We start from the raw sequence: 24,436 nt of genomic DNA on the forward strand, positions 1-24,436 counted from the left end.
AGAATGGCTAAAATTAACAAGTCAGGAAACGGCAGATGTTGGCGGGGATGTGGAGAAAGGGGAACCCTCCTACACTGTTGGTGGGAATGCAAGCTGGGGCAACCCCTCTGGAAAACAGTATGGAGGTTCCTCAAACAGTTGAAAATAGAGCTACCATACGATCCAGCAATTGCACTACTGGGTATTTACCCCAAAGATACAAATGTAGGGATCTGAAGGGGTATGTGCACCCCAATGTCTATAGCAGCAATGTCCACAATAGCCAAACTGTGGAAAGAGCCAAGATGTCCATCGACAGATGAATGGATAAAGAAGAGCTGCATATTATGCAGCCATCAAAAGGAATGAGATCTTGCCATTTGCAATGACGTGGATGGAACTGGAGGGTGTTATGCTGAGTGAAATAAGTTAATCAGAGAAAGACATGTATCATATGACCTCCCTGATATGAGGAATTCTTAATCTCAGGAAACAAACTGAGTGTTGCCGGAGTGGTGGGGGGGTGGGAGGGATGGGGTGGCTGGGTGATAGACATTGGGGAGGGTATGTGCTATGGTGAGTGCTGTGAATTGTGCAAGACTGTTGAATCACAGATCTGTACCTCTGAAACAAGTGCAATATATGTTAAAAAAAAAAAAAAAAGAAAGAAGAAGATAGCAGGAGGGGAAGAATGAAGGGGAGTAAATCGGAGGGGGAGACGAACCATGAAAGACGATGGACTCTGAAAAACAGAGGGTTTTAGAGAGGAGGTGGGGGGATGGGTTAGCCTGGTGATGGGTATTAAAGAGGGCACATTCTGCATGGAGCACTGGGTGTTATGCACGAACGATGAATCATGGAACACTGCATCAAAAACTAATGATGTAGTATATGGTGATTAACATAACAATAAAAATTTTTAAAAAGATCACAAAAATAAATAAATAAATAAATAAACTTGGGAAAAGAAAAAACATTTCACTGTCTGTGATTCTTACTCTGGAATTTAAAACAGGCCTCACCTCTCAGTAGATGCTCAATAAGCATTCATTAAGTGCATGAATAAAAAATAAAATGAAACAAAATCCAATAATACTGATTAGATCTGAGACACTACTAGACTCCTCTAATCTAACTTGTGGCCCACACCTCCTTCAGCCTAATGCAACTCTGAAATGATTAAAAGCTTCTTGAAAGCATGCATTGAGCAAACAAATATTGGGAGAAAAGGGACAAGGAAATGCTGGGAACAGCCTGTGGCATTAGGACCTGAACTCAGGGAGAGGAATGGAAAAGGCCCTGAAGATGCCCTTTACCTAAGGTTGACCTTGAAAGAAATTATTTCTGGACCGACTTTCAGCCTTTCCAAAATACACACACGTGCATGTGCACACACACACACATACATACACATACACACCTTCCTTTTTTACTCCAGGCAGATTTATGGCTGAATATATTATTATTTTATTTGAGCATATCTCCTTTTCCACCTTTGCAATGTAATATAGATAAGGTCCATATCATCTAGTACATCCTTCAATAGAAACTTAAGAATTTGGGACTAAAAATATAGTCCCAACTTTGTGATTTTCAAAGCCCTTGCATGTCAATCAACTTGTTCCATTGTTATAATCCTGTAAGGCAGAAATGATTACCCCATTTTCCAAATGCAGGAACTAGCCCACTTGATACCACAGAGCTAGGCGGTGGCAATGAGGCCCAAGCTCACATGCCCTGGCTCCAAGGTCAGTGTCAGCATCGTGGCAGAGCTGAACGCGGTGTTGAGTCAGAGAAGAACTGAGTGTGACAACAAAGGGGTAGCTGAGGACTCTGGGAAGCACATGCCCTCACTTGGGAGGCAAGGGCAGACCATTTGTTATCACCAGCACTGCCCTGCCAGAGGTCAAAACACAATCTGAGTACTTCCTATGAAGGAAAACAGAATTTTAATGAACAGATTTGGTTTTTTTCAGATGAGTGCTAGATTTGGGAGATTTGTCACGTCTCAGGTGAAAGGTACAGACCAAAATTAAAAAAAACAAAAAAAGGAAAGAAAAAACCTAACTAACTCCTCTGCATGTGACAAAATGTACAAGAGTAAGGATCGATAGTACAATTGATTGTAACAGGTCTGTGACAACTGGTGGTGACAGTCAGTCCTAACAAACTGTCTTCTTTCTCAGCCTTTATCTGACAGCATTATGCTACAGCTCAAAACACTTCCAGATGGGTTTTTCTCTAGCGTTCCAAAAATAGTCAGCTGAATTAATCTATATGTTCATTGTGCTAATATTGTCAGCCACACAGATTAATCTATTGGTCAGAACATCCCCTGCGCCTCAGGAATGGTCGTTAACCCTTTGATTACTCCCCTGGTCATGCTGAACCAAAGGAAGCCTTCATTTAGTCTTAGCGTTCGGCCTTTTGCAGGTGGGAGCTTTCCTTCTGCTGTCCTGGTGGTTGCCAGACTGCCTCAGTGTGGAAGGTGCTCCACTGTTGTGACTGGGATGGGACCTGGTGACCCTGGGACCCCCAAAAAGGTTTTAACACCACTACGGTGTGCCTTTGGGGATGGAGTTTTCCCTCAGGCTTCTGCATACCCCCAAACTATTGAGCAAATGCCTATTGGTCATCAGGGCCCTGAGCTTATCGGTGCGGGGATGGAGCGGGATGCATGCCATAGTTAGCAGGTCAGCTGTGCTGAGCTTTGTCTCACATTATACCCTATCGGGTAACAATGCTATAAAATCAGAAGCAAGGAAACAAAAATCAGAATGCTCTCTGGAAGCTACAGGCACATGAACCTAACAATCTTGTCTGTTTTGAAACTGGAAAAACAAAGCACTTTCCTATCAATCATCTTACTCTATTGTTTTGATACCATAAGGCAGAAATGATTACCCCCATTTTCCAAACGCAGGAACTAGCCCGCTCGATATCACACAGCTACCCAGGAACTTTCCTTCTGCTGTCACAGGTGCTGCCAAACCTCCTCAGTGTGGAAGGTCCTCCACGGTTGTAGCTGTGATGAGACCCCAAAAAGACTTTAACACAACTACAGTGGGCCTAGATTCAACCAAGATCTTTCGTGCAAGTAAAGCGATTTTTTTTTCCCCTTGGAAACGAGCAGAGCTCTTATGGCTACAACAAGTTTCTTTGGATCAGTGTTACCAACAGGAGTAACCAAACCATCTCTTCCTTCACGAATAAAAATTATACCTCCTCCCCAGTGAGGGTTCAGTCCAGCCTGGGAATCACCTGAGATTCATAAAGAGTCAAGGTGGCCGACGTGCAGTTTCCCTAGGATCCTTGAGATCTTCTGTGCCCACCTGCATCTTGGACTGTTGACTCTGGGGAGACCAGCTACCTCCCTGGCCACTCATGACTTTGTCTAACTCCAGGTGATCGTGACTACAAGGGACTACAAGTGTGGTGGTCTGTAGAATGTGCACAGAGAGCCCAGGGGAGCGTGCAGGGAGAGGTGTCTGCAGCAATGTTCTGAGTCTGACTGCCTGTGCTGAAATCCAGGCTGTGTCTCTTTTCCGACGACCTTGACCACATTGCTTCACATTTTTGTACCTGTCTCTTCCTCTGCAAGATGGAGATGATTGCATCTGCCTGGAGTGTTGTCAGAATTAAATGAGGTAAGACATGAAATCGCTGAAGAGAGTGTCTGATACATTATGTACTTTGGGGGGGAAGAGGACTGATGGTAGAAACGTTTCTGACTAGGCACAACTGCCTTCCTTCCTTCCCCCCAGAACAGCAGTTCACCAAACTCCCTGAGTCTGTGCCATTCCCACAGCTCTCTGCTGCCCCCTGCTGACATCTGGTTGATACTAGTAGCGTAAGGGTTCTAGCTCTTCCATTCCTTGCCCCACAAGCACCCTACTGGACCACCAAGCTGAAACACAGAGCATTCCTGTAAAACCCCATGCCTTGGGCCTTGACCATGCTGTTTCTTCCATCTGGCATGCCCTTCCTTCCTCGCCATTGACCTGTCAAAACCAGGTCCACCTCAAATACCACATGACACGGATACAGCCTCCCTGTGCTCTCCCCCACCAGCACCCCATAACCCACCAGGAGCACCTGACTCCTTCCTCACATCACATTCTTCTCTGTATTGTAATAAGTTTTGAAATTCTCTTACCACCTCTTGCTAGGAGGTCAAAACTATGCCTTATTTGTCTTTCATTGCCCCAGTAGCCCCCATGTCATAAAGCCCCTTCACAGAGACATCCTCGGCTGGTACTCATGCTGGAACTGCAGGCTCGCAATTGCCACACAGCTCCCAGCTGTGTCATCTCTCATGCTCTCCCGCTTCAACTATCACATAACCCCCTAACTGAGGTCCCCAGATCCACTCTGGGCCCATCTCCCATCCATTGTCCACAGTGCCAACTTGTAGGTCCTGTGACACTCTACATTCTCCTGCAGCAGAGACTTCCCAAGTTGGCAGCCCTCTTGCTGGGAGCCTCTCTCCCACCTCACCTCCTCTAACCTTCGGACTTAAGCTCAAACATACCCAAACAAACCTTCCTTGACCCTCTTCCTATATGTGATTTGCCTGTGCATGCTCTCATAGCAGTATCTTCCTAACAAAAATGTCATCATAGTTGTAAATTTCTATTTGTGGTCATTTGATGAATGCATGTCTTCCCTTAGGACTAGCTCCATGGGGACAGGGCCTATGCCTGCTTTTCCTCACCACTTATTCCTAGCTGCCAGCATAATGCCACATATACATTAGATACATGAAAAATATATGTTTAATAAATAAACAAATCAAAGGAGCCATGTTAAACAGAATCTTAGCCAATGTGCCAAAATCCATTAAATATATTAAATCTAAAACCTTATATTGATTCCATTTCTATCATTCATATTTAAGTCATTCATTTATAGACAGAAAGATATGTAGGTAGGTAGATAGGCAGACAGACAGACAGACAGTAAGGGCCTCTCTGAAACACATTCAACAAGAAGCCAGAAAGATTCTTCTGATGCTTACCTTCGGTGCTCATATCTGGTGTCGGCATCCAGATGTAGACCAAGCCTTCTTCCCTATAGAGCTTAATCATGGTGTCTGGTGTCATGGGTTCTGGGTAGCGGTTACAGCCCGAGGAATTCTGTACAATATCCCATTCAGTCTGGAAATTCATTACAGCTGTAATCCCCAATTCATGCTTCAGTTTGATGGTTATATGTTCCACTTGACGAGGGCAGCTACCCAGCCAGATATTTGGTAGAATTCTAATGAGAATATATAAAGGCAAATATTATTATTGTTATTGTCATGGCTTGAGCTCTGAGGAGCTGCAGAAAACACGGTGTAATAAAATGCAATTAACCTTTAAATCTGGCACAGGAAAAACTGCAGTAACAATATTAGATGGTGTAATAATATTAGTGATATAATAACAATATTATTGAAAGAAAAAATACTGGTGGTGTCATTTTTAGGGAAATAATTCTATTAACTAAAATGCTAGGAAATAAGCATTAGCAAGACAAATCTTGCAACATATTAAAATAAGTTGAATTTATTCTTTGAATGTATATGTGGTTCAACATTAGGAAACTCAACATATTTCAAACACTAACAAGTTAAAGGCAAAACTTCAATGATTATATCAGTCAATTCATTTGCCAAAATCAGCCATTGTTCCTGTTTAAAACTCTACATAAAAATTTCAAATAGTAGGAAAACTTTTAAACACAAGAAGCTAGCAAACAACAATCTTCTTTTAAACAAAATCAAAGTCAAGCTTATATCCATTAGTACCCAACATTGTCCTATATGTTTCATCTAATGCTCTAAGAAGAAATAGAACTAACTGGAAAAAAAGAAAGAAAATGTTCATATTTTTTTCAAGCATGTTTCTCTATGTAATATCCCAAAGGCTGGACCCCACCCTCAAAGTTTTTGAGTCAGTAGATCTGGGTTGAGAGTCCAAGAATTTGGACTTCTAACAAGTTCCCAGGCAATACTGATGCTGCTCGTTCAGTGCAAAACCTTGAGAACCACTCCCTAAAAGATTCAATTACAAAAGCTATGCAAGTATTAAAAGTATTAAGATATCTGGATGAGGGAAAATGTACAATAATCAAACAGCTCTTCTATGTACTCACAAAAGCCAGGTAAAAATGGGGCAGTGGAGATGAATCTCATTCAAAAATAGAAAGAAAATTATAAAACATCTAGGAATACATTTAACCAGAAAGATTTATGAAATTTTATTGGACATTAAGAAAAAAAACAATAGATAGACATACTGTGATATTATGATTTATAATAAGAAATATGTATTTGGTCTTCATCTCAGTTTCCAGCACAGTTTCCTGAGTGATAAAAGCCCTAAAAGTGGCTTTTGTTATGTTAATTAGGTAACTTCGGACAGCACCCACCCTGGGCTGGTTGGCAGGGGAACCAACTTTGTGACTAGAGGACAGAAACTTCCACCCACCCCTCGGCTTCTGGGAAAAGAGAGAGCTGAAGGTTGAACCAATCGCCAATTGCCAATGATTTAATCAATCATCCCTATGTAATGAAGCTTCCACAAAACCCAAAAGGTCACGATTCCATCCATCACCAGGCTGGTAATGCAGGAAGAGTGGGGCTACCCAAGCGGGTCCAGAAGCTCTATGCCATTTCCCATGTTCCTTGCCCTATGCATCTATGCTGTCTGACTGTTCCTGAGTTATACCTCTTAAAATAAGCCAGTAATCTAGTAAAAGGTTTCCTGAGTTCTAGGAACTGCTCTAGCAAATTAATCAAAACCCAAAATTGGAAAGGGTCAGAGTACCTCTGATTTATAGCCAGTCCTTCAGAAGCACGGGTAACCACCTTCATTTGCACGTGGCATCTGAAGTGAAGAGTGGGGGGAGCATCTTATAGGACTTAACTCTTAACTTGCAGAAGCTGATGATATCTCCAGGTAGATAGTGTCAGAATTAAGACACCAAGCTGTTCTCCAGAAAATTAGTTGGATGTATGGGGAAATCGCCTCACGCCACACATACTGGAATTGGGTCCCAGAATCCGAAAGACATATCATGCAAACATCATAAAAATGCAAATATTTTCCAAATAATATATAAATGTAATGTACATTATTATAATTTATTGCATGTAGTATATATTGTCTTGCTCACTGATTATTTCACACATGTACATCCTCTCCAGAACTAATGGGTTCCTCCAGAACGAATACTCTGTTTCAACTTTATCTGAATCATGTCACCTAGAACTTTACTAGGTTCAATATAAAGCATTCAGACAACAGTTCATAAATGATGATGGCAAACATCACTTGATGCTCACCAGTGTTCCCAGTTACCCTCTTTCAAGCATGGATGACTAAACTACTTCTCTGCCTGAAAGTTCGAGCTCCTGACTTACTTTTGTCGATAGAAAGTATCGACAGCTGAAGTAAGCTGAAGTAACACGTGTCCCTTCCAGAGGGACATATTTAAGACCTTGTGCACAATGCTCTATGCTCTGTCTTTCGCTGCTGTGAGGATCACGGAAACACATGTGGATACTGAGCTACTGGAAGACTGAAGTAGCTTCGAATGGTAAGCTACCTTGGAAGGCCAGCTGCCCTGGAGAGCCAATGGCTCGTTGCATTAAGCCATTGTTTGTTCCCACAGGGTAATCTGACTTGTTCTAATACAGTGCCTAAATAATTAATTCCTTAAAGTCCCTAATGCGCAGGAAAGAAGTTGAGCAGAGGGACTACACTTTTATAAAGTTACTTTCATACTGAGCTTAAAGCAGTCCTTCTCAGTTGGGGACAAATTTGTTTCCCAAGGGCTATTTGGCAATGATTATGGAGGCATTTTAGATGATGATGCTGGGTGGTGCTGATGGCACCTCATAGATTGAGACCGGGGACTTTGCTAAACATCCTACAATGCACAGGACAGCTCCCACAACAAAGGATTATCAAGACCAAAATGCAATAATGCTGTGATTAAGAAGTCTTGTTTAGGAGAATAGAAGTGGAATAGAACTCCTTACTCTATGTAAGAAGAAAGGGAATATGGGGCAGGAATAAGACCAACATATCTGACAGTTTGTGGCTCACTGGTGATGTCATTCTGATGATAAGATGGTATTCTGTATCACATTTTTAAATATGTATGTACGTATGTATGTACGTATGTATAGAATGAGAGAGACCTAGAGAGTGAAGCAAAAGTCTAATATAACACAGCTGAATAGCACTACAACATTTTAAGTGGTGTGTAATGGAAAGGGCACTGAACACAAGAAAAAATGCCAATCATAACATGATCATTTTAAAAGCACTCGGTAATAACTGTCTGACATTAGGCCAAGTTATTTATCATCTCTAAGCCTTTGGTGGTCTTCTCTCTAAAATGGGTCTAAAAATAACTAATTCATGGAAAGTAAATACAAATAAATAAGGTATCTGAATAGGACTGATATTAGTGGATGTACAATAAATGCAAGTTATGTCTATTTGTTATAATTTACTTATTTTAGTAATTTATTTTGTATTGTATTGACTATTCAGATAATTTTCCATCGTTCTGTGTATCCTTCATTAGAATGCTACAGAGTTTAGAACACATCCTATTTTCTTAAATGAAATCTAGCTTGCTTTTGTGTTTTGGTTCTTTTTTCTTTCCTTTTGGCTGTTGTTGTCATTGTTAATGCTAATGTAAAAAGCCAGGTGACTAATCCTCAAATATGGGTATTACCCATCCACAATGAAAATATCTCTCAAGATCTAGCATCACCTAAAACTTGAATCCTACTTACCCTCCAGAAGATAAACCAATTTTTATTGCTGCTTGGGCTCTAAGCCTAGTAGGTTCTTAGGCATTTCTTATGGGCTATTGAAGATGATTATGGAAAAAATAAAGGCAACAAAATTTAAAATAAAGAGAATAGTTAGAGAAAAAACCTAATGGTATTGTGAAGAGGAGCATGGGATCCAAAGGCCTTTCACTTTATTCTTGACCCTAAAGAATTCTCAAATATCCCATGAGGCCAGGAGGCCGACAGAAAAATCGTTAGCAGGGACACCTGGAGAGTGCTCAAGGGATGTGCTTGACCAGGACACTGTTAGCTGAGTATTCAGTCTTCACAAGAATGTTAAGGACACACAGGCTGGGTCACTGGCCCCTCCCTCTGGCTGTTGAGTGACAGCAGGAACCAGCTCTATCTACATGCTCCATCCCTCGTTCCATTGTCCCTTAAAGCTTTCTTCTCCAGTTCCCTGCGGGAGGCGTAGTGGGCAGCAGTGGTGGGCTGTCATCCTAGTGGTGGGCTGCAGGGTTGAACAGACCATACTGAAGTTTCCAAAGCTGGAAAAGAGGGCAGTAGACACCCCAGTGATAATAACCAAGAAATATAACCTTTTGAACAACAGTGCATTTTTACTGGTAAAATTTTGAAGTGGACTGGTAAAATATTAAAATGAATGTTCAGGACAGGCAAGCTAAATTCCAAACGTTACCCAGAGTTCTCCGGAATATTGCACTCTTTGAGGGCATAGCACTTAGTATGCAGCTAGAGAATAAATGCCAAAATAAGTGTCTGCATGCAAGATCTGAATATAGACAAAAGAATAGTGCCTAGAGATATACAAAGAGCAAATCATACAAAATAAGAAATCAGAATGCCAAGCCAGAGTCAGTATATAGAATCACACTGTGTTACGGGGGGGGGGGGGGGGGAGGTGTTACTCTACCATCTCATTCAGCCCTGGTCTTCAAGTGTATTTTAACCAGGACCTCAGGAAACTCAGAACAAGTCAAAGGTAAACAGGCCCAAAGTTGGTACCTTTCCCCACATCAAGTTTCTAATGGAAATAAGCCCTTGGAATACACACTTATACATTCCCACACACACATCAACACTAGCTTCTGAATCAGGTATTTCTAACTTTTTGATAACAATTCTTCCTCTAGAAGTGCCACAAGTCAGAGTCCATATTTAAGAAATGAGTATAAATTCTTAAATTCCTGATTTTTTAAGCAAGATGTGCTGCATCTAGGAGGTAGATCACTAAAGATAAATTTTGAAACAAGTGCTGTGTTGAAGAATAGAGAATTAAAGTTATAAAGTAAATGGTACTGAATCGTTATATGAGATGTGGAGCCAGAGGACTGAGTTTGTTGGAAACACACAAATCAATGGATCCTGCTTCATTAGACAGCCAAAGTGCCCTTTATATGCATCTTATTTCAGCTTGTTGTCTCTATTAATAGGTTGTATATTTCTAGTTACATGATACATTGGAGGTAATAGGATGCATGATGTACTTTCTAAACAGTAATTAGACTTTTACTTACCCACTCAAAAGAGAATGATTTGACACCATTAAAAATCAAGTTTTACTCATCTCATCTTTTAATCTTCTCTCGGCATTAATGACACTTTAAACAATTTTAAAAATCAGGATTTTTTTAAGGTAAAAAGAAGCTTGTTGAAATATGGGATTTAGGGAATAAAAATCCTCTGTAAAGGTAGTTTTGATGCAAGACATTCAAAACTTCAAAGATATAATAATGAAATTAAGAAATAAATAGATCACAATTATATTATAAATTACCCTGTAAAACTTCCAGAGAATTAGTACTTTATGAATAGCTTACTATTGGTCATGAGTTACATCAGATTTCTGGCAGCTCAACTACAGATCATCTGAAAAGGTCAGGAGAAACCACTGCATCTAACGGGTATTGACAATCAACCCAGAAGTTCCCAAACCTGACTTTGCATTCAAGCCACATGAGTTTTTATAAAAACTTGTATTACCAACATCTAGTCCAGAGGTAGTCAGTCATTAAGTGTCTGTGGAATTAGGTCTATGATTCTGTGGATTTTTTTTTCAAGAAATTAACCAGGTTTTATATATTCCATATGCAACCAGATTCCAAAACCACTAGCCTGGCCGATCCCAATAAATATGTAGAAAGTTAGTATAGAGATCTCAATACCTTTTAATGCACCAAAAAATATGGCAATGAAAGGGCATGGATTGCTCAGCCCTACACACACATATAAGAGTTAAGTCCCTACCATTCTCCAAAAATACTTTCAAGACTAAAAATGATCCCCAGACAGAAAGTGGGGAATGGGAAACTGTTAGGAAAGAGTAGCTATGAGGATGTATGTCTATGTGTTTAATAGGTAGCATCTTCCAAAAAGTCAAAACTAAATCTACTTCTGAGTCATGACAAGTATTTAATATAGCAACATTCATTAAGAACGTACTTTGGCAAAAAAACCAATGTACTTTTGCAAATAAAAGGTTTATTCATTTGAGCTTTGACTACTGCCACCATGATTCAACAAAATTGTATTTAAATAAAATCCATCCTAGTAATGTTACAACTTAGCTAAAGACCGGGGGCAGGGGGGGTTGGTGAATGTTGTGGTGGTGGATGGATGGCTGATATTCTGGAACCTTTGTTGGACTGCAAATCAAAATCAATTTCACTCATTTGGGTGAATCTGGATTTGTGGTTCCAGGTAATCACATCACAATACTACAACGTTCGCTTCACCTGTCAGGCCAGGGCCCCTGTTACAACAGCAAGTGAAGTGTATGAATCAGCGCCCGCTTGTTCCATCTCTGCTGTCAGTCAAAGGGGGCCTTACTGGCAAAAATGAGTACATCAGCCCGAATGAGCATCCAAGCACTTTGCAGAAAATACCACTGGATTTTGACAGGAGGAGGGGGCATAGGAAAAACAGAAGATATCAGCAAATAAGCCAGTTGTATGGACTCCACATCTCAAGTTCCATCACTAATGGCCTTGAAAAATGGCAGAATAACCTCTTCCTGAAGGTGAAAATTAGCATTATATTTTGTCCATAAGAAAAAATAGTTAGGAAACATGGGATGATGGGATCAATGTATGAACATAGGATTTGTTTATTTCTTATCACCTCAAGAGACCACAACTATTAAAGCCAGTGCCTTGGGCGCCTGGGTGGCTCAGTTGGTTAAGCGACTGCCTTCGGCTCAGGTCATGATCCTGGAGTCCCGGGATCAAGTCCCACATCGGACTCCCTGCTTCTCCCTCTGATGCTGTTCCCTCTCATGCTCTCTATCTCTCATTCTCTCTCTCTCAAATAAATAATAAATAAAATCTTTAAAAAAATAAATAAAAATAAAAATAAAAAAATAAAGGCAGTGCCTTCTGTTTGGCCATAAAGACACAGCACCGTTTCAGAGGGAGAAAATGGATTTTGCTGAGGTTCTTTATAAAACCCAGCTAATGATTCAGGAGTTAAAAAAAGAAAATGATTAGCGCATTTTCTAAGTTGGATAATTTTGTTGCATTTACCTTATTTAATATTTTATGGGCAATTCAATGTGAAATTAAAATGTGATCTGGCTTTTAAATAATGGGTAAAGAAAAAAAAGTCTATCAGTCCTATCATTTAGATCTCATTAGTGGGAAAGCAAGAGAAACGTTAAAATCAACCTCCAGTAAGCTCCAAGCTTCATTAGCACATGTAACTCCTTCTGCTAAAAATCTGCCCTCTAGTGTTGAGTGTTATGTTATTAATACCAAACTTCTACCCCAAAGACTCCAGTTAAGGCTGAATGACTGCACAAAGACAAATTTCAATTTAGAGAGTGATACTAACTTCTTTATTTAAAAAAGTTTTATTATAGTTTGCTTATAGGTTATAGACTATAGTATATAGAGAGCACATGCTAATTTCTACAGGTACACTTAAGTTTCTTAGGGGTTTTTTTGGATGTGCTATGTAGTTTATAGCCACATGAAGCAAATATTTTTGTCATATGTTTTTATTTTCTATATTTAAAATGCCATATAATAATTATTAAGGTCTGTTATGGATTGACTTGAGTTTCCCCAAGATTTCCATGGTGAAGTCCTAACCCCCAACCAACACCTTAGATGTCACCTCACTTGGAGACAGGGTCCCTAAAGAGGCAATCAAGTTAAAATGAAGCCATTAGGGTCCGGTATGCCTGTTATTCTTATAAGGGGAAATCTGGACACAGACACATAGAGAGAGAAGATGATGTGAAGATAAAAGAAGGCAGTTGTCTACAAGGCAAGGAGAAGGGCTTAGAACAGATCCTTCTCTCAAAGCCCTCAGAATGAATCAACCCTGTAGACACATTGATCCTGAACTTTTAGCCTCCAGAACTGAAACAATAATTTTCTGTTGTTTAAAAACCACCCCAGTTCATGGTACTTTGTTAGAGCAGCCCCAGAAAACTAATACAAAGTCTAAACATTCACTTACAATATATACATTCAACTATCCAGATTCTTCAAATATCCATAAATCAGGTATACTTAAAGTAAAACATTTTAATAGATATTTTTCACCTTTCATCCTGATCTCTGAAATTCTACAGTTAGCTTTAGCTTGTGGCACCCCAGCTGTCCTCCTATACAATAGTACTACCCATTCTCATTCCTTGACTCATGCCCTTCAGTCCATCACTTGAGCATCTCCAACATGGCAGACAAGATCATAAGGCCCCTGGTTGTGCTATTTGGGTTTCCTTCTTAATCTAATGGCTCAGTTCTAAAGTTCTTTAGAACTAGATACCTAGTTTTCATAAATACAATACAGTCTTGGGCCTGTTTGCTTGGCTTTCAGGGAATGGATCTCAACGGAGAATCACCTGAAATGTATAAGAGCACAGTCTTCAGACTCACAACCTGTTAAGATTCTGAGTCCAAGCGTGGTTCAGTCAGTGAAGCGTCTGCCTTAGGCTCGGTCATGATCCCAGAGTCCCAGGATCAAGTCCCTCGTCAGGCTCCCTGCTCCGTGGGGGGTCTGCTTCTCCCTCTGCCCCTCACCCTACTCATGCTCTCTGTCTCGTTCTCTTGCAAATAAATAAATAATAAATAAATAAATAAAGTCTTTAACAAAAAAAAAAAAGAAGAAGAAGAAGATTCTGAGTCCAAGAGACTTTGGCTTTCTTGGTTTTGAGCCTTTGTTGCCCTGAAATCTGGTTTATATGCCACACTGACAGATTATAGCAATAAATAAGGCAACTGTCACACTTCACTTTCTTAGTCAGTCAAGGTAACACAAAGATTGAGGCAAATAACTAGGCTAAGCAGCCTCAGTTGGTTACTGTGATACAAATTTCAACAAAATGTTCTGTCTCTTGGCATGTTAATTTTGTTTGCAATGCTGAGCACCCCTTGAAAGAGCAAAATGTCATGTTTAATATGTTCTCACATAATGAACTTGAAAGGATTTGTTTAAAATTAATCACTTGCATAATGAACTAGTAACCACTGAAGATCAAGGAAGTAATTAAAAATTAAATGTAAGATTTTTTCCTGTATTTGTTTTAAAGTCATTCCATCTATTTAACAAATAGGTAACGATGCCTCCTTTTTGCCAGGCACTCAACAACCAACGGTGAGCAAGACAGTCAAGGTATGCCCTCATGTAAGCCTGCATTCTTTGAGGAAGACAGGCAGTGAGCAAATAAATATGCAAAATGTATAATACTTACTTGTAATGTGCTACTGAGGACACAAACAGGGAGTTAAAATAGAGAATCACAGGAAAGCCAGACTTTAGATAAGACACTGAGGAAGGTCCTCCCTAAAAAGGTGACATTAAAACCAAGACCTGATGTGGCAAAAAGAGTGAGACATTCAAGATTCTTATGGTGAGAAAGAGTGAGGTAGACTTTAGGAACTGAGAGAAGCCCAGAAAGAGCAAGAAAGGGGCATGGCATGAGTTAGATTGAGAAGACCCTGTGAGTCCTTACTGACCTGCTAGGGAATTTGCATAACACTACAAGTGCAATGAAAAAGCAGTGAGAGGTTTTAAGTGGAGGAGTTACATGGACTTGTTTTAGCATTTTTAAAGGGTGACTCTAGCTGTTAGTAGAAAATGGATTGGGCAGAAGATAGAACAGGAAACTATAGAGGAAAAGGGAAGACCTTTGGGAGAGTGATGGCTTGGAATAGTTACTGGTGCAGATAGAGAAAAGTGGATTAACTCAAAATATACTTTAGTGGTGGAACCAGCAGGATGCACATTAATAAGATGAAAGAGTAGAGAGAAAGTGAAAATTCAAAAAATGACTCTAAGTTTACTAATGTGATATTATAATCTACAGTTTCTTAGCCAGGTCTGCCTTCAGTGAAGCCTGTAGCTCTCTAAGTTTATTTACTATGTATTTTTACAAGTTTCAGAGTAACCAACATTTTATATACCACGCATCATGCTTATGGCATCCATATGCTTAAAGGCTTGATGATATCAAACTATTCAAACTTCTTTTCAGTTTTCCACACAAATCATTATATCCATTATAGAAATGTTAATACCATAGGGGTTTTATTGATGTAAGAACTTTGTATGCAGGATAAGTTGACTATCAACTAGATTTATCTCATTTCAAGGAAATATCCACTGTAGACCAAGTGGTACACAGGAAACTTATTTATTTAATCAATTCACTAAAGAGATATTATTAAAATTTATTTTTTATACCTGCAGGTCTTTATTTCAGCTCTAGAACAACAACAAAAAGGGAATTTAGAACACATGACAGCAAATGAAAAAAACTCATTTTTCTTCTTTTCTACAGTAATTCTTCAATGCCAACCAATCATTAATTAAAATACAGAGAATTTCTAGTATGAAAAAAAATTCTATTCAGTACTTGGAACACAATAGGTGTTTTCACTATAGTTTTCTTAACCAAAAAAAAGTGTGGGATAGTTGTACAATTATTATCCATCTAAACCAGAGCTTCTCAAATATTAATGTGGAGACACATCATCTAGGGATCATCTTAAGATGCAGACAGTGATTCAGTAAATCTGGGATGGAGCCTAAGATTCTGCATTTTTACAAGCTCCCTTGTAGCAAGAAGTACTCTACTAATGGTATTTGACCTAAATACTATCATTATTTTATTATACATCACAACAGTTCACTGCAGTTCAGTACTCAGGACTTCAGTACTCAGGCACACTGATAAGTAAAAGAAGATTGTCCTGCTAGAACAAACAGAAAGACAAGCATTTTATCTCTACTACTGATACTAGTATTAGAGGCCTAATATTAACCATGCAGAGAGAATGTTATTTTTTTTAATTCTAATTATGGAACATTTTAAAATGACATTCAGTCCTCTTTCTTGATTTTCCAGAGAAGAGCCTGCAAGAAGCCAAATGACTGTCTTATGTAACAACCTTCCTTGGCTCTAAAACATTTCTCTTTTCTCCTTTTTTATAGTGCTCATCGGCTTCATGATAGAGACCTAAAATTTCCTTTTGTGTTATCTTTTTAAAATGTAGTTGGAGACTTTTTTACATGTAGATGCTGAAAATCAGGGAAAATTCACATAAGACTTGAAATTTATAGGGCATCAAGGGAATTAAATGGTTGAAAACTCTGATGCCATTAGCAGTGTTGCAGCAAGAGGTGTTAGAAATTAGGTAAGGTTCCAGAAGGACAAACAAAAAACACCTCCTCTTCCCCTTTGAGATTTTAGTAGTTAGGATGGTAAGACCAGGAGAGATGTTAAACCACAAACATTCCAATACTGAGACCTACAAAAGCCCTGGGACGTTTTGCTTCTTTCATTCAGCCTGAAGTCAGGGCACATACAGTATATTTCACAATGTATAGAGAGAAGTCACGGTAGCCAGTAAACCCTCCTAAAGATAATGCAAATCAAAAAGGCCTCTGTTTTAAGTTACCCAGAGATCCTGAAGATCCATAGCTATGGGAAAAGAGGCCAGGAATTAGTGATACTTCATCTCCTTATGTTATCCCTAACTAGGAGAGGTCTTAAACAGACATGTAGTCTAAAATGATGTAATATATGGTGATTAACATAACAATAAAAAATTGAAAAAAAAACAGACATGTAGTCTAATACAATTCACAAACAGGCTAAGTCCCTATCATACCCCAACCAAAACTGTCATATTTAAATTGGTAATCTTCAACAACCTAGTCATGGAGAGAGTGCATTCAGTTACATGGTGCTCTTATCGGCAGCTAATTTGTTCCGGCAAGACCTTCCCAATAGAGTTTTATTTAAGATCATCCATTCCACTGAGCACTCATTGAAGTGCTTAATTGGTAGAAATCAGCCTTAATTTTTTTAAGCTAAAACTGTCTCTTCCATGTTTCATAGCCCAGGACATTGTCGTTTCCATCTTGTGCTATGCAAGTGTTTCGATTTCTTCAAGACTTTTGAAGATATTTATTCTGCACTCACAAATGGGCTTAAGTGTATGGAGAAATGTTAGGATCTCAAACTTTTGAAATATATCTGATATCTAAAGCATATGTCCCTTAAACAATATGAACCAACCACAGGCTCCCATTAAGAGAATTCAGTCGAGTGTCAGAGAGCCAACACTCTCAAGTCCCATCCAGCACAACTGATACTCAACAGACAGTTTAATGTATTCCTATCTCAGTTCCATCTCTGTTCCAGATTACATCCCTAGGTGGTAGCATGTATCCTATTGATCACTTCCATTACCACACATACACCCAGTTTATTTTTACTAATGTTTCTGTCTCCTTCATAAGCCCTGTGTCCTCTTAAGTGTGAGTGTTTCTCATAGTTCCAGACTGTAAGTCATCTCCCAAATATACACTGCCACCTATAACTGTCATCTACATGCTGATAAATTCCAAAACTATGCCTCCAGCTCAGACCTCAATGCCCTACTGGAATTCTCCATTCAATGTCCCATAAGCACCAAATGAACTCATCTTCACCATCTTCCACTCTTTGCTCCCTACCCGAAAACCTAATTTTCCTCTGGTGTTCTTGATCTCTGTAAATTATCCCACAGCTGCCCAATCATCTAAGCCAGGAAACTTTACTTAATTCTTCTCTCTTCCCCTTCTTACAGTCATTAACCCATAGAAGTCAATCTCCTAAATAGCGGTCTATATTAGCTATTCTACATTATCCCCTAGTCTACATTAGCATTGCTTCCCTTCAGATCTTCAACACTTACGAAGTGAATTACACCAACAGCCTCCTAAGTGACCTCCCAGTCTGTCTCCCTTCCACACTGTAGCTACAGTAATCTTTCTAAAACAGAAATCTGATCATGTGACTCCCCTTCCTAAAACAGTCAGGTGCCTATCCATCACTTTTATACAAAGTCTATAAGCCTTTCGTCTGATCTTTGGAATCTGACCCCTACATCCATCTCTGATTCCACATCCCCAAGTGAACCCCATCCTCCAATTTAGGAGAGATATTTGTAATTCTCCTTAATGCCCTGTATTCTTTCCCTGCTGCTTAACCTTATGTTCTTCCTTTTAAAATGCATTTTCAGTGCTCATCTATCTGATTAAGCCTATTCAGTCTTCTCTGATTGCCCATAATCTCACTTAGGTCCTCCTTCTTTGTGTCGCCATAACATAAATAAATGACCGCACACCTCTATTTCCAGCTCTGGACTCTCACTCTGAAATGTTGGTTGTACTGAGCATTTCCTCCTCTACACTGTGAGCTGCTTGAGAACAAGAATGATCTTATTGAGCGCCATATTCCCAGAACTTAACAGTGTATCCAGTACATTGTTAGCAATTAAAAGCAAACAGGTGACTGAATGAATAAATGAATGAGTGAATGAACAACTATAGAAATGTCTTTACTTACGATATTTGGTTCATTCAACCATATGAGGATTTATTCAACTATCATCAATTGATCAGCGTTTCTGACTTTTGCAAAACTGTGGTAAAGATATTTTACTGTGTTATCCCAAAAATATATGTATTAAATTACTGGTTGAAATCAGTTCAAAAATAACAATTTTCTCTGTAATGTGGAAGCTGTTTTTAGCCAAAATATAAAACTATGTCCCTTAACATGTTACCTTTTTTGCCTTTACTGCCAGAAAACTTAAAGACAAATTTAGTGTTTGAAAGTAGTTAGACCATCTCAAATCCTGATAATTTCAATCCCATTTGATCTCATAGATGGTCTATTTCTATGCTAAACTCCTCTACTATACATGATTTCTTCTCTAAAGTCTTCTATCATAAATGATTACATTTGTAAGTAGTTGAAGAATGGTGGCGAAAACTAATCCTCCAAAATACTTGTTTCTTCTACCGTAAGTCCCAGGCATTAAACATCCACATAAAAGGTAGAGAACAGCCTCTATTTGAGCCATACAGACTTGTAGCAACCCATGAGAATCCTTGAGTTTTGAGTTAGTCTGGTTCTGCAGTTATGCATGTCAATCTAAAGGTCCCACTCACATAAAACTGATTGAAGATTATAGCCACCAGCACAAATTATCTGCAATAATAAAGTTCCACTCACACCTGGAATGTGGTCACAACTTTATAAATTATAACCCATGGCCCACATAAGTTTTATTTTATTCCATGTAGTATTTTAAATGTTAGCTGTTAATGTAGGTGGACAAACTTAGCAGACAATAACAAATGTGATTCTAGAGCAGTGATTCGCAAGCCTGGATACAATACTAGAATCTCTTGGAGACATCTTTAGAAATACTTAGGCCAGATCCTCAATTAAAACAGAATTTTGGGGGCACCTGGGTGACTCAGTCAGTTAAGTGGCTGCCTTTGGCTCAGGTCATGATCTCAGGGTGGTGGGATCGAGCCCCACAGCGCGCTCTGCACTCAGTGGGGAGTCTGCTTGAAGATTCTCCCCCCCGTCCCTCCCCAACACCTGCTCTCTCTCTCTCTCTGTCTCTCTAAAATAAATAAATAAATCTTTAAAAAAAAAAAAATTTCTAAGGTGGTGGGGTGCAGCTCAGCATCATTTTTTCCAAGGACCCCAAGTGATTTTGATGTGCTCGGAGTCTTGGGAACACTAATTGAGAGCCTGAGACAGAGGTGAGAGTTGGAGATTTAAGATCTGCGTATCCTATTTTTTTTTAAAGTGGAAATAATTCCACCTTTTAAAAATCAAACATTTACCCCACTGAAATGGAACTGGCTATAAAAACCTGAATTGGAAAAAGGAAATTAGAGGTGATTACTCATTTTTAAAAGGATTTTCTGTCTTTATAAAGGATTAATTTAAGCATTTCTTCAAGTGACAAGCAGTGATTTAATTGATTTGTAAAATTATCTCAGTTATTAATTATGCTTGTGACCCTGCAAAGTCACTGGAATCTCTCTAGACCTCAATTTTCTAATGTGTAAACTGAGAGAACTAGAGTAAAGAAGCACCTTCCCAGCTCACATGGTACTTACTGCACATCGATGCCCAGATGTTACATGGAGGTGACGGTGGCCAACGGCACAGACTCTGGAGCCAGGCTGCCTATCTTTGAACCCCAGCTCCACTAATTCTGTTATACCTTGGGCAGATTATTAACCTGCCAGTGCCTCAGTTTCATCAACTATAAAACGGCATTAACAATACTCTACATCTCACAGGGAGATTAGTTGAAATAATACATGTCAGAGCATTTAGAACCATTCCAGGCACATAGTAAGCACTATGAAAGCATTAGTTATCATTCCTATTACTCGTGGTACACCCCCGAAAAAAGTCAGGGCCTTTAGTGTATTAAGGCATTGGTGAACCTCTAAGAAGGGGAAAAATCATGTAGCATTTCAAAAATATATTTGGCCAGTTAAGGTTAGATGCTCTAGAGAGCACATTTTCAGGAAAGCCTCACTGCATGATTGTTGTGTCCCTTACACGCTGGTACAGGGTGATCCATCTCTATGTCTTAGGGACCCAGGAAACTATGGCCCATGGACCAAACCCAGCTCACCATCTGTTTGTAAATACAGTTTCAACGAATACTGCCATGCTCATTTGATAACATATTGTCTATATCTACTTTCATATTACAACAAAAGAGCTGACTACCTGCAACAGAAACCATATGACCCAGCAAGCCTAAAATACATACTGCCCAACCCTTTACAGAAAAGCCTGCCGATCCCGCCTTACGTATGTAATGTATTGGGGAGCCAATAGCTCTGCCCAGAGTAACTTAATCATCAAGACAAATCTGATTTTATGAATGGGATTTCTAGTCCATCAACCCAAAGGAAACATTCATCAATGTGGGAAGGAAAGAGAGAGCGGCTATGAGGGTGGGAGGCTCTCCATAATTGGCTGGAAAGGATAAACAGCAAGGATCACAGAAGAGCTGCTGATGGGGAACAAACAGAATGCAACTGGGAAAACAGAAGGTGACTTGAAGCCCTTCACCCTGGTTGAAGGTGCTAATGTATGACAGGCACTTTCTCCCACCATCTCCCCAAAAGTCTACATACCCTCCCCAAAATATTAGCTTTTGTTTATAATTACTACTAATAATCAAGTACAACCCTAGGGAAAAAAAATTTTTTTAGGCTCTTTGATTCTTATAGGATAGGTATTATTATCCTAATTTTATGGATGAATAAACCAAGCCATGCAAGGTTTAAGCAACTTCCCCATATCTAATCAACGGTTGAGCTTGTAGTCACACACCAGGTTTTTTGGTCTCAAATTTTCCATCATGCCTCAACCAAGATTTTCAGTTCTAGAACTTCTCTTAAGTGCAGAGAGATGCTATCTAAAATTCTGATGACCAGGATTTCTTAGGCAACGTGCTAGATAATTGTTTATCGCTGGGCAGAGCTTTACTATTTCTACCCCTATTAATAATCTCTTGCTCTCCACAAGTTCCGCTCTTGGGTGGGGGTGAGGGACAACAGGAGATGGAAGGTCAAGGTGATATAAGACATCTGCCTACATCCTGCATAGACAGCAGCCCTGATGAAATTTATCCTACCAAGAAAAATAAAGAAGATTCATTCAATATGAATAAAAACACAGGAAGCCATTAAAGAATAGACAAAAAAAACGCACTGTTTGAAATGGCAGCTGCAAACCTTATCTCTTATATTCTGTTGCTTACAAAGACTAGCCAGCTTTTCTTAGCCAAATGTGAATTAGAAGAAACATAATTTAGTGTTTAGAAAATATGCCTAGTTTTCCACCAAAGCTATACAATTTGCCTTGAAGTAAGGAATTCAACATCAGCTTTTTAAAATGATGGTGATTAAGTAGACTACAATATACTTCCAGTGTTCTGTTCTTTTTGTTATTTGTGGCACCCTGATGAAAAGTAATTATGCTTGGGCGAATTTTCCTCTTAGATGTAATTTGGGCCACTTATCCGAGATTCTCGGAGGGGAGCTGACTTGACAGCTAAAAGAGAACACCTGTTTCTATCAATGTAAAGGAAGCTTTCCTGAGAGCCCTTACCTCTGCCTAGCAATGCATAGCCCATCTGCAGCGAGAAACAATTGAGTGATGTATTAATGAACTGCCTTCTCTATCCAGCAAACAGAATCAGGAATTAAGTGGTGGATTTTTTGTATTACATAAGGAAAGGAAGAAGAATGGTCATGAATATAAAATAGCCACAACAGAAGAGGGAGTTTGGCAGGCATTGAGAGCCCTGAGTAATATCATGCTCACCCTATTGACCAACACACCTGCCACAGTAAGTCCCTCAGTTACTCAAGAGCTTTTTAAAAAATTTTCATAATTTTGGATTCTGTTATTTTATTAAATAGGTCAAAGGGATCTGTAGAAAATGTTCATGTATCTTTTATTGTTTCCAACACAAATTACAGGTGTGAAAATTCTATCCATCCTCTTCTCATTGATATTAAAAGTAGGCAGCTGGCGCGATACTTATGGTACATGAAAGGATGGTCCCATGGCTTTATTGAAACATTAAATAATTCCATTTCCTGACTAGGATCTATGAAGCTTCAAATATACTTTTAGGAGGTTTTATTTGTTTTTGTTTTTTTTTTGAGGTTTTATTTATTTATTTGAGAGAGACACAGCGAGAGGGAACATAAGCAGGGGGAGTGGGAGAGGGAGAAGCAGGCTTCCTGCTGAGCAGGGAGCCTGATGCGGGGCTCGATCCCAGGACCCTGGGATCATGACTTGAGCCAAAGGCAGACACTTAACGACTGAGCCACCCAGGACCCCCAAGGCCTTATTTGTTTCTTTTATGATCTATAAAAAGCTATAGTGCTATTATGTTGGCTTTTCCAATGTGTTTTAGCAAACATCGGAAAGCACTTTCACAAATACAGCCATTTGGCCTATCACATTCTTGAGATAAACATCAACAAGTAAAATAAGTACAGTACCAAAGATCTAAAACACAATTTAAGTGGGTCTACTGAAAATCAGTTATGGACTTCAAAAACAATTGTTTTTCTCTGCCTTTTATTTTACCATCCCTACCTGTTTACTTTGAATAGGAATCTAACTTTCTGATGGAAACTGCTGAAGAGAAACGTTGCAATAAGTCATTTTGGTTGTTTATCTTTGTAACATATTAGGATTTTTTTCACTCTGTCAATTTTTAAGTATTTGCAAGACTGAGTACATGAACTTTTAAAAACTTTCTATTGAAAATAATATACATTAAAAATACACATAAGTGGACTGCTCAATAAATCTTTTTACAAACTGAATATAACATATAGCCAGCACCCAAATCCAGAAACAGAACTTCCACAAACCCTAGAAAACTCTCCTCTTACTCCTTTCTAATCTTTACAAGGATAGCCACTATCTTATCTTTCAGAATTAAGAGAGATAAGGAGTTTACCAGACAAACAAAAGCTAAAGGAGTTCATGACCACTAAACCAGCCCTACAAGAAATGTTAAAGGGGACTGTTTGAGCGGAAAGGAAAGACCATAAGTAAAAGTAAAGTAGGAAGCACAAAAGCAGAAAAAATAAGTATATCTATAAAAATCAGCCAAAGAATTCACTTTGTGAGTTCTTTTGATGTAAGATAAGACACCATATACCTAAAATGCAGAGGGGAGAGAAGTAAAGAATAGGTTCATACTTAAGTGACCATCAACTTAATACAGACAGAAGATGTCATATACAAACCTAAGGGTAACCACAAATCAAAAACCAGTAATAGACACTCAAAAAATAAAGAGAAAGAAATACAAGTATATCACTAAAGAATGCCAGCAAACCATCAGAGAAAAGAGCAAGAAAAGAAAGGATGAGAGAAGAACTACAAAAACAACCACAAAACAAGTAAGAAAATGTCAATAAATACCTACCAATAATTACTTTGAATGTGAATGGCATTTAGTCCATCCAAAGTAATGTAAATGGACTAAATGCTCCAATCAAAAGACACAAGGTGATGGAAGGGATAAAAAAACAAGACCCATCTATATGCTACCTATAAGAGATTCATTTCAGACCTAAAGGTATATGCAGAGTGAAAGTGAGGGGATGGAGAAACAATAATTATGCAAATGGATATCAAAAGAAAGCTGGAGTAGCAATACTTATATTGGATAAAATAGACTTTAAAACAAAGACTGTAACAAGAGACAAAGAAGGATGCTATATAACAATAAAGAGGACAATCCAACAAGAAGATATAACAATTACAAATATTTATGC

The 24,436-nt window shown here is 38.9% G+C and overlaps 1 protein-coding gene across 8 annotated transcripts in view; it reads right to left on the minus strand.

Moving 5' to 3' along the window:
* The window catches only part of EPM2A (EPM2A glucan phosphatase, laforin), a 144,123-nt gene that overhangs the window by 17,160 nt on the left and 102,527 nt on the right, over positions 1-24,436 (minus strand). For 6 of the 8 annotated variants that reach the window (XM_073894048.1, XM_025866280.2, XM_025866282.2 and 3 more), the window contains one exon: positions 4,997-5,238. The exons of 1 other annotated variant lie outside the window; for it this stretch is intronic. In XM_073894048.1, coding sequence (XP_073750149.1) covers positions 4,997-5,238 — 242 coding nt within the window. Of the gene's footprint in view, positions 1-1,513; positions 3,601-4,996; positions 5,239-24,436 lie in introns of those variants that run through there. One more of the 8 variants, XM_073894047.1, reaches the window with a different exon arrangement.

Source organism: Callorhinus ursinus, unplaced genomic scaffold, assembly GCF_003265705.2.
Source record: "Callorhinus ursinus isolate GAN/ISIS: 27379988/994484 unplaced genomic scaffold, GSC_fseal_2.0 scaffold6, whole genome shotgun sequence".
Lineage (NCBI taxonomy): Eukaryota > Metazoa > Chordata > Mammalia > Carnivora > Otariidae > Callorhinus > Callorhinus ursinus.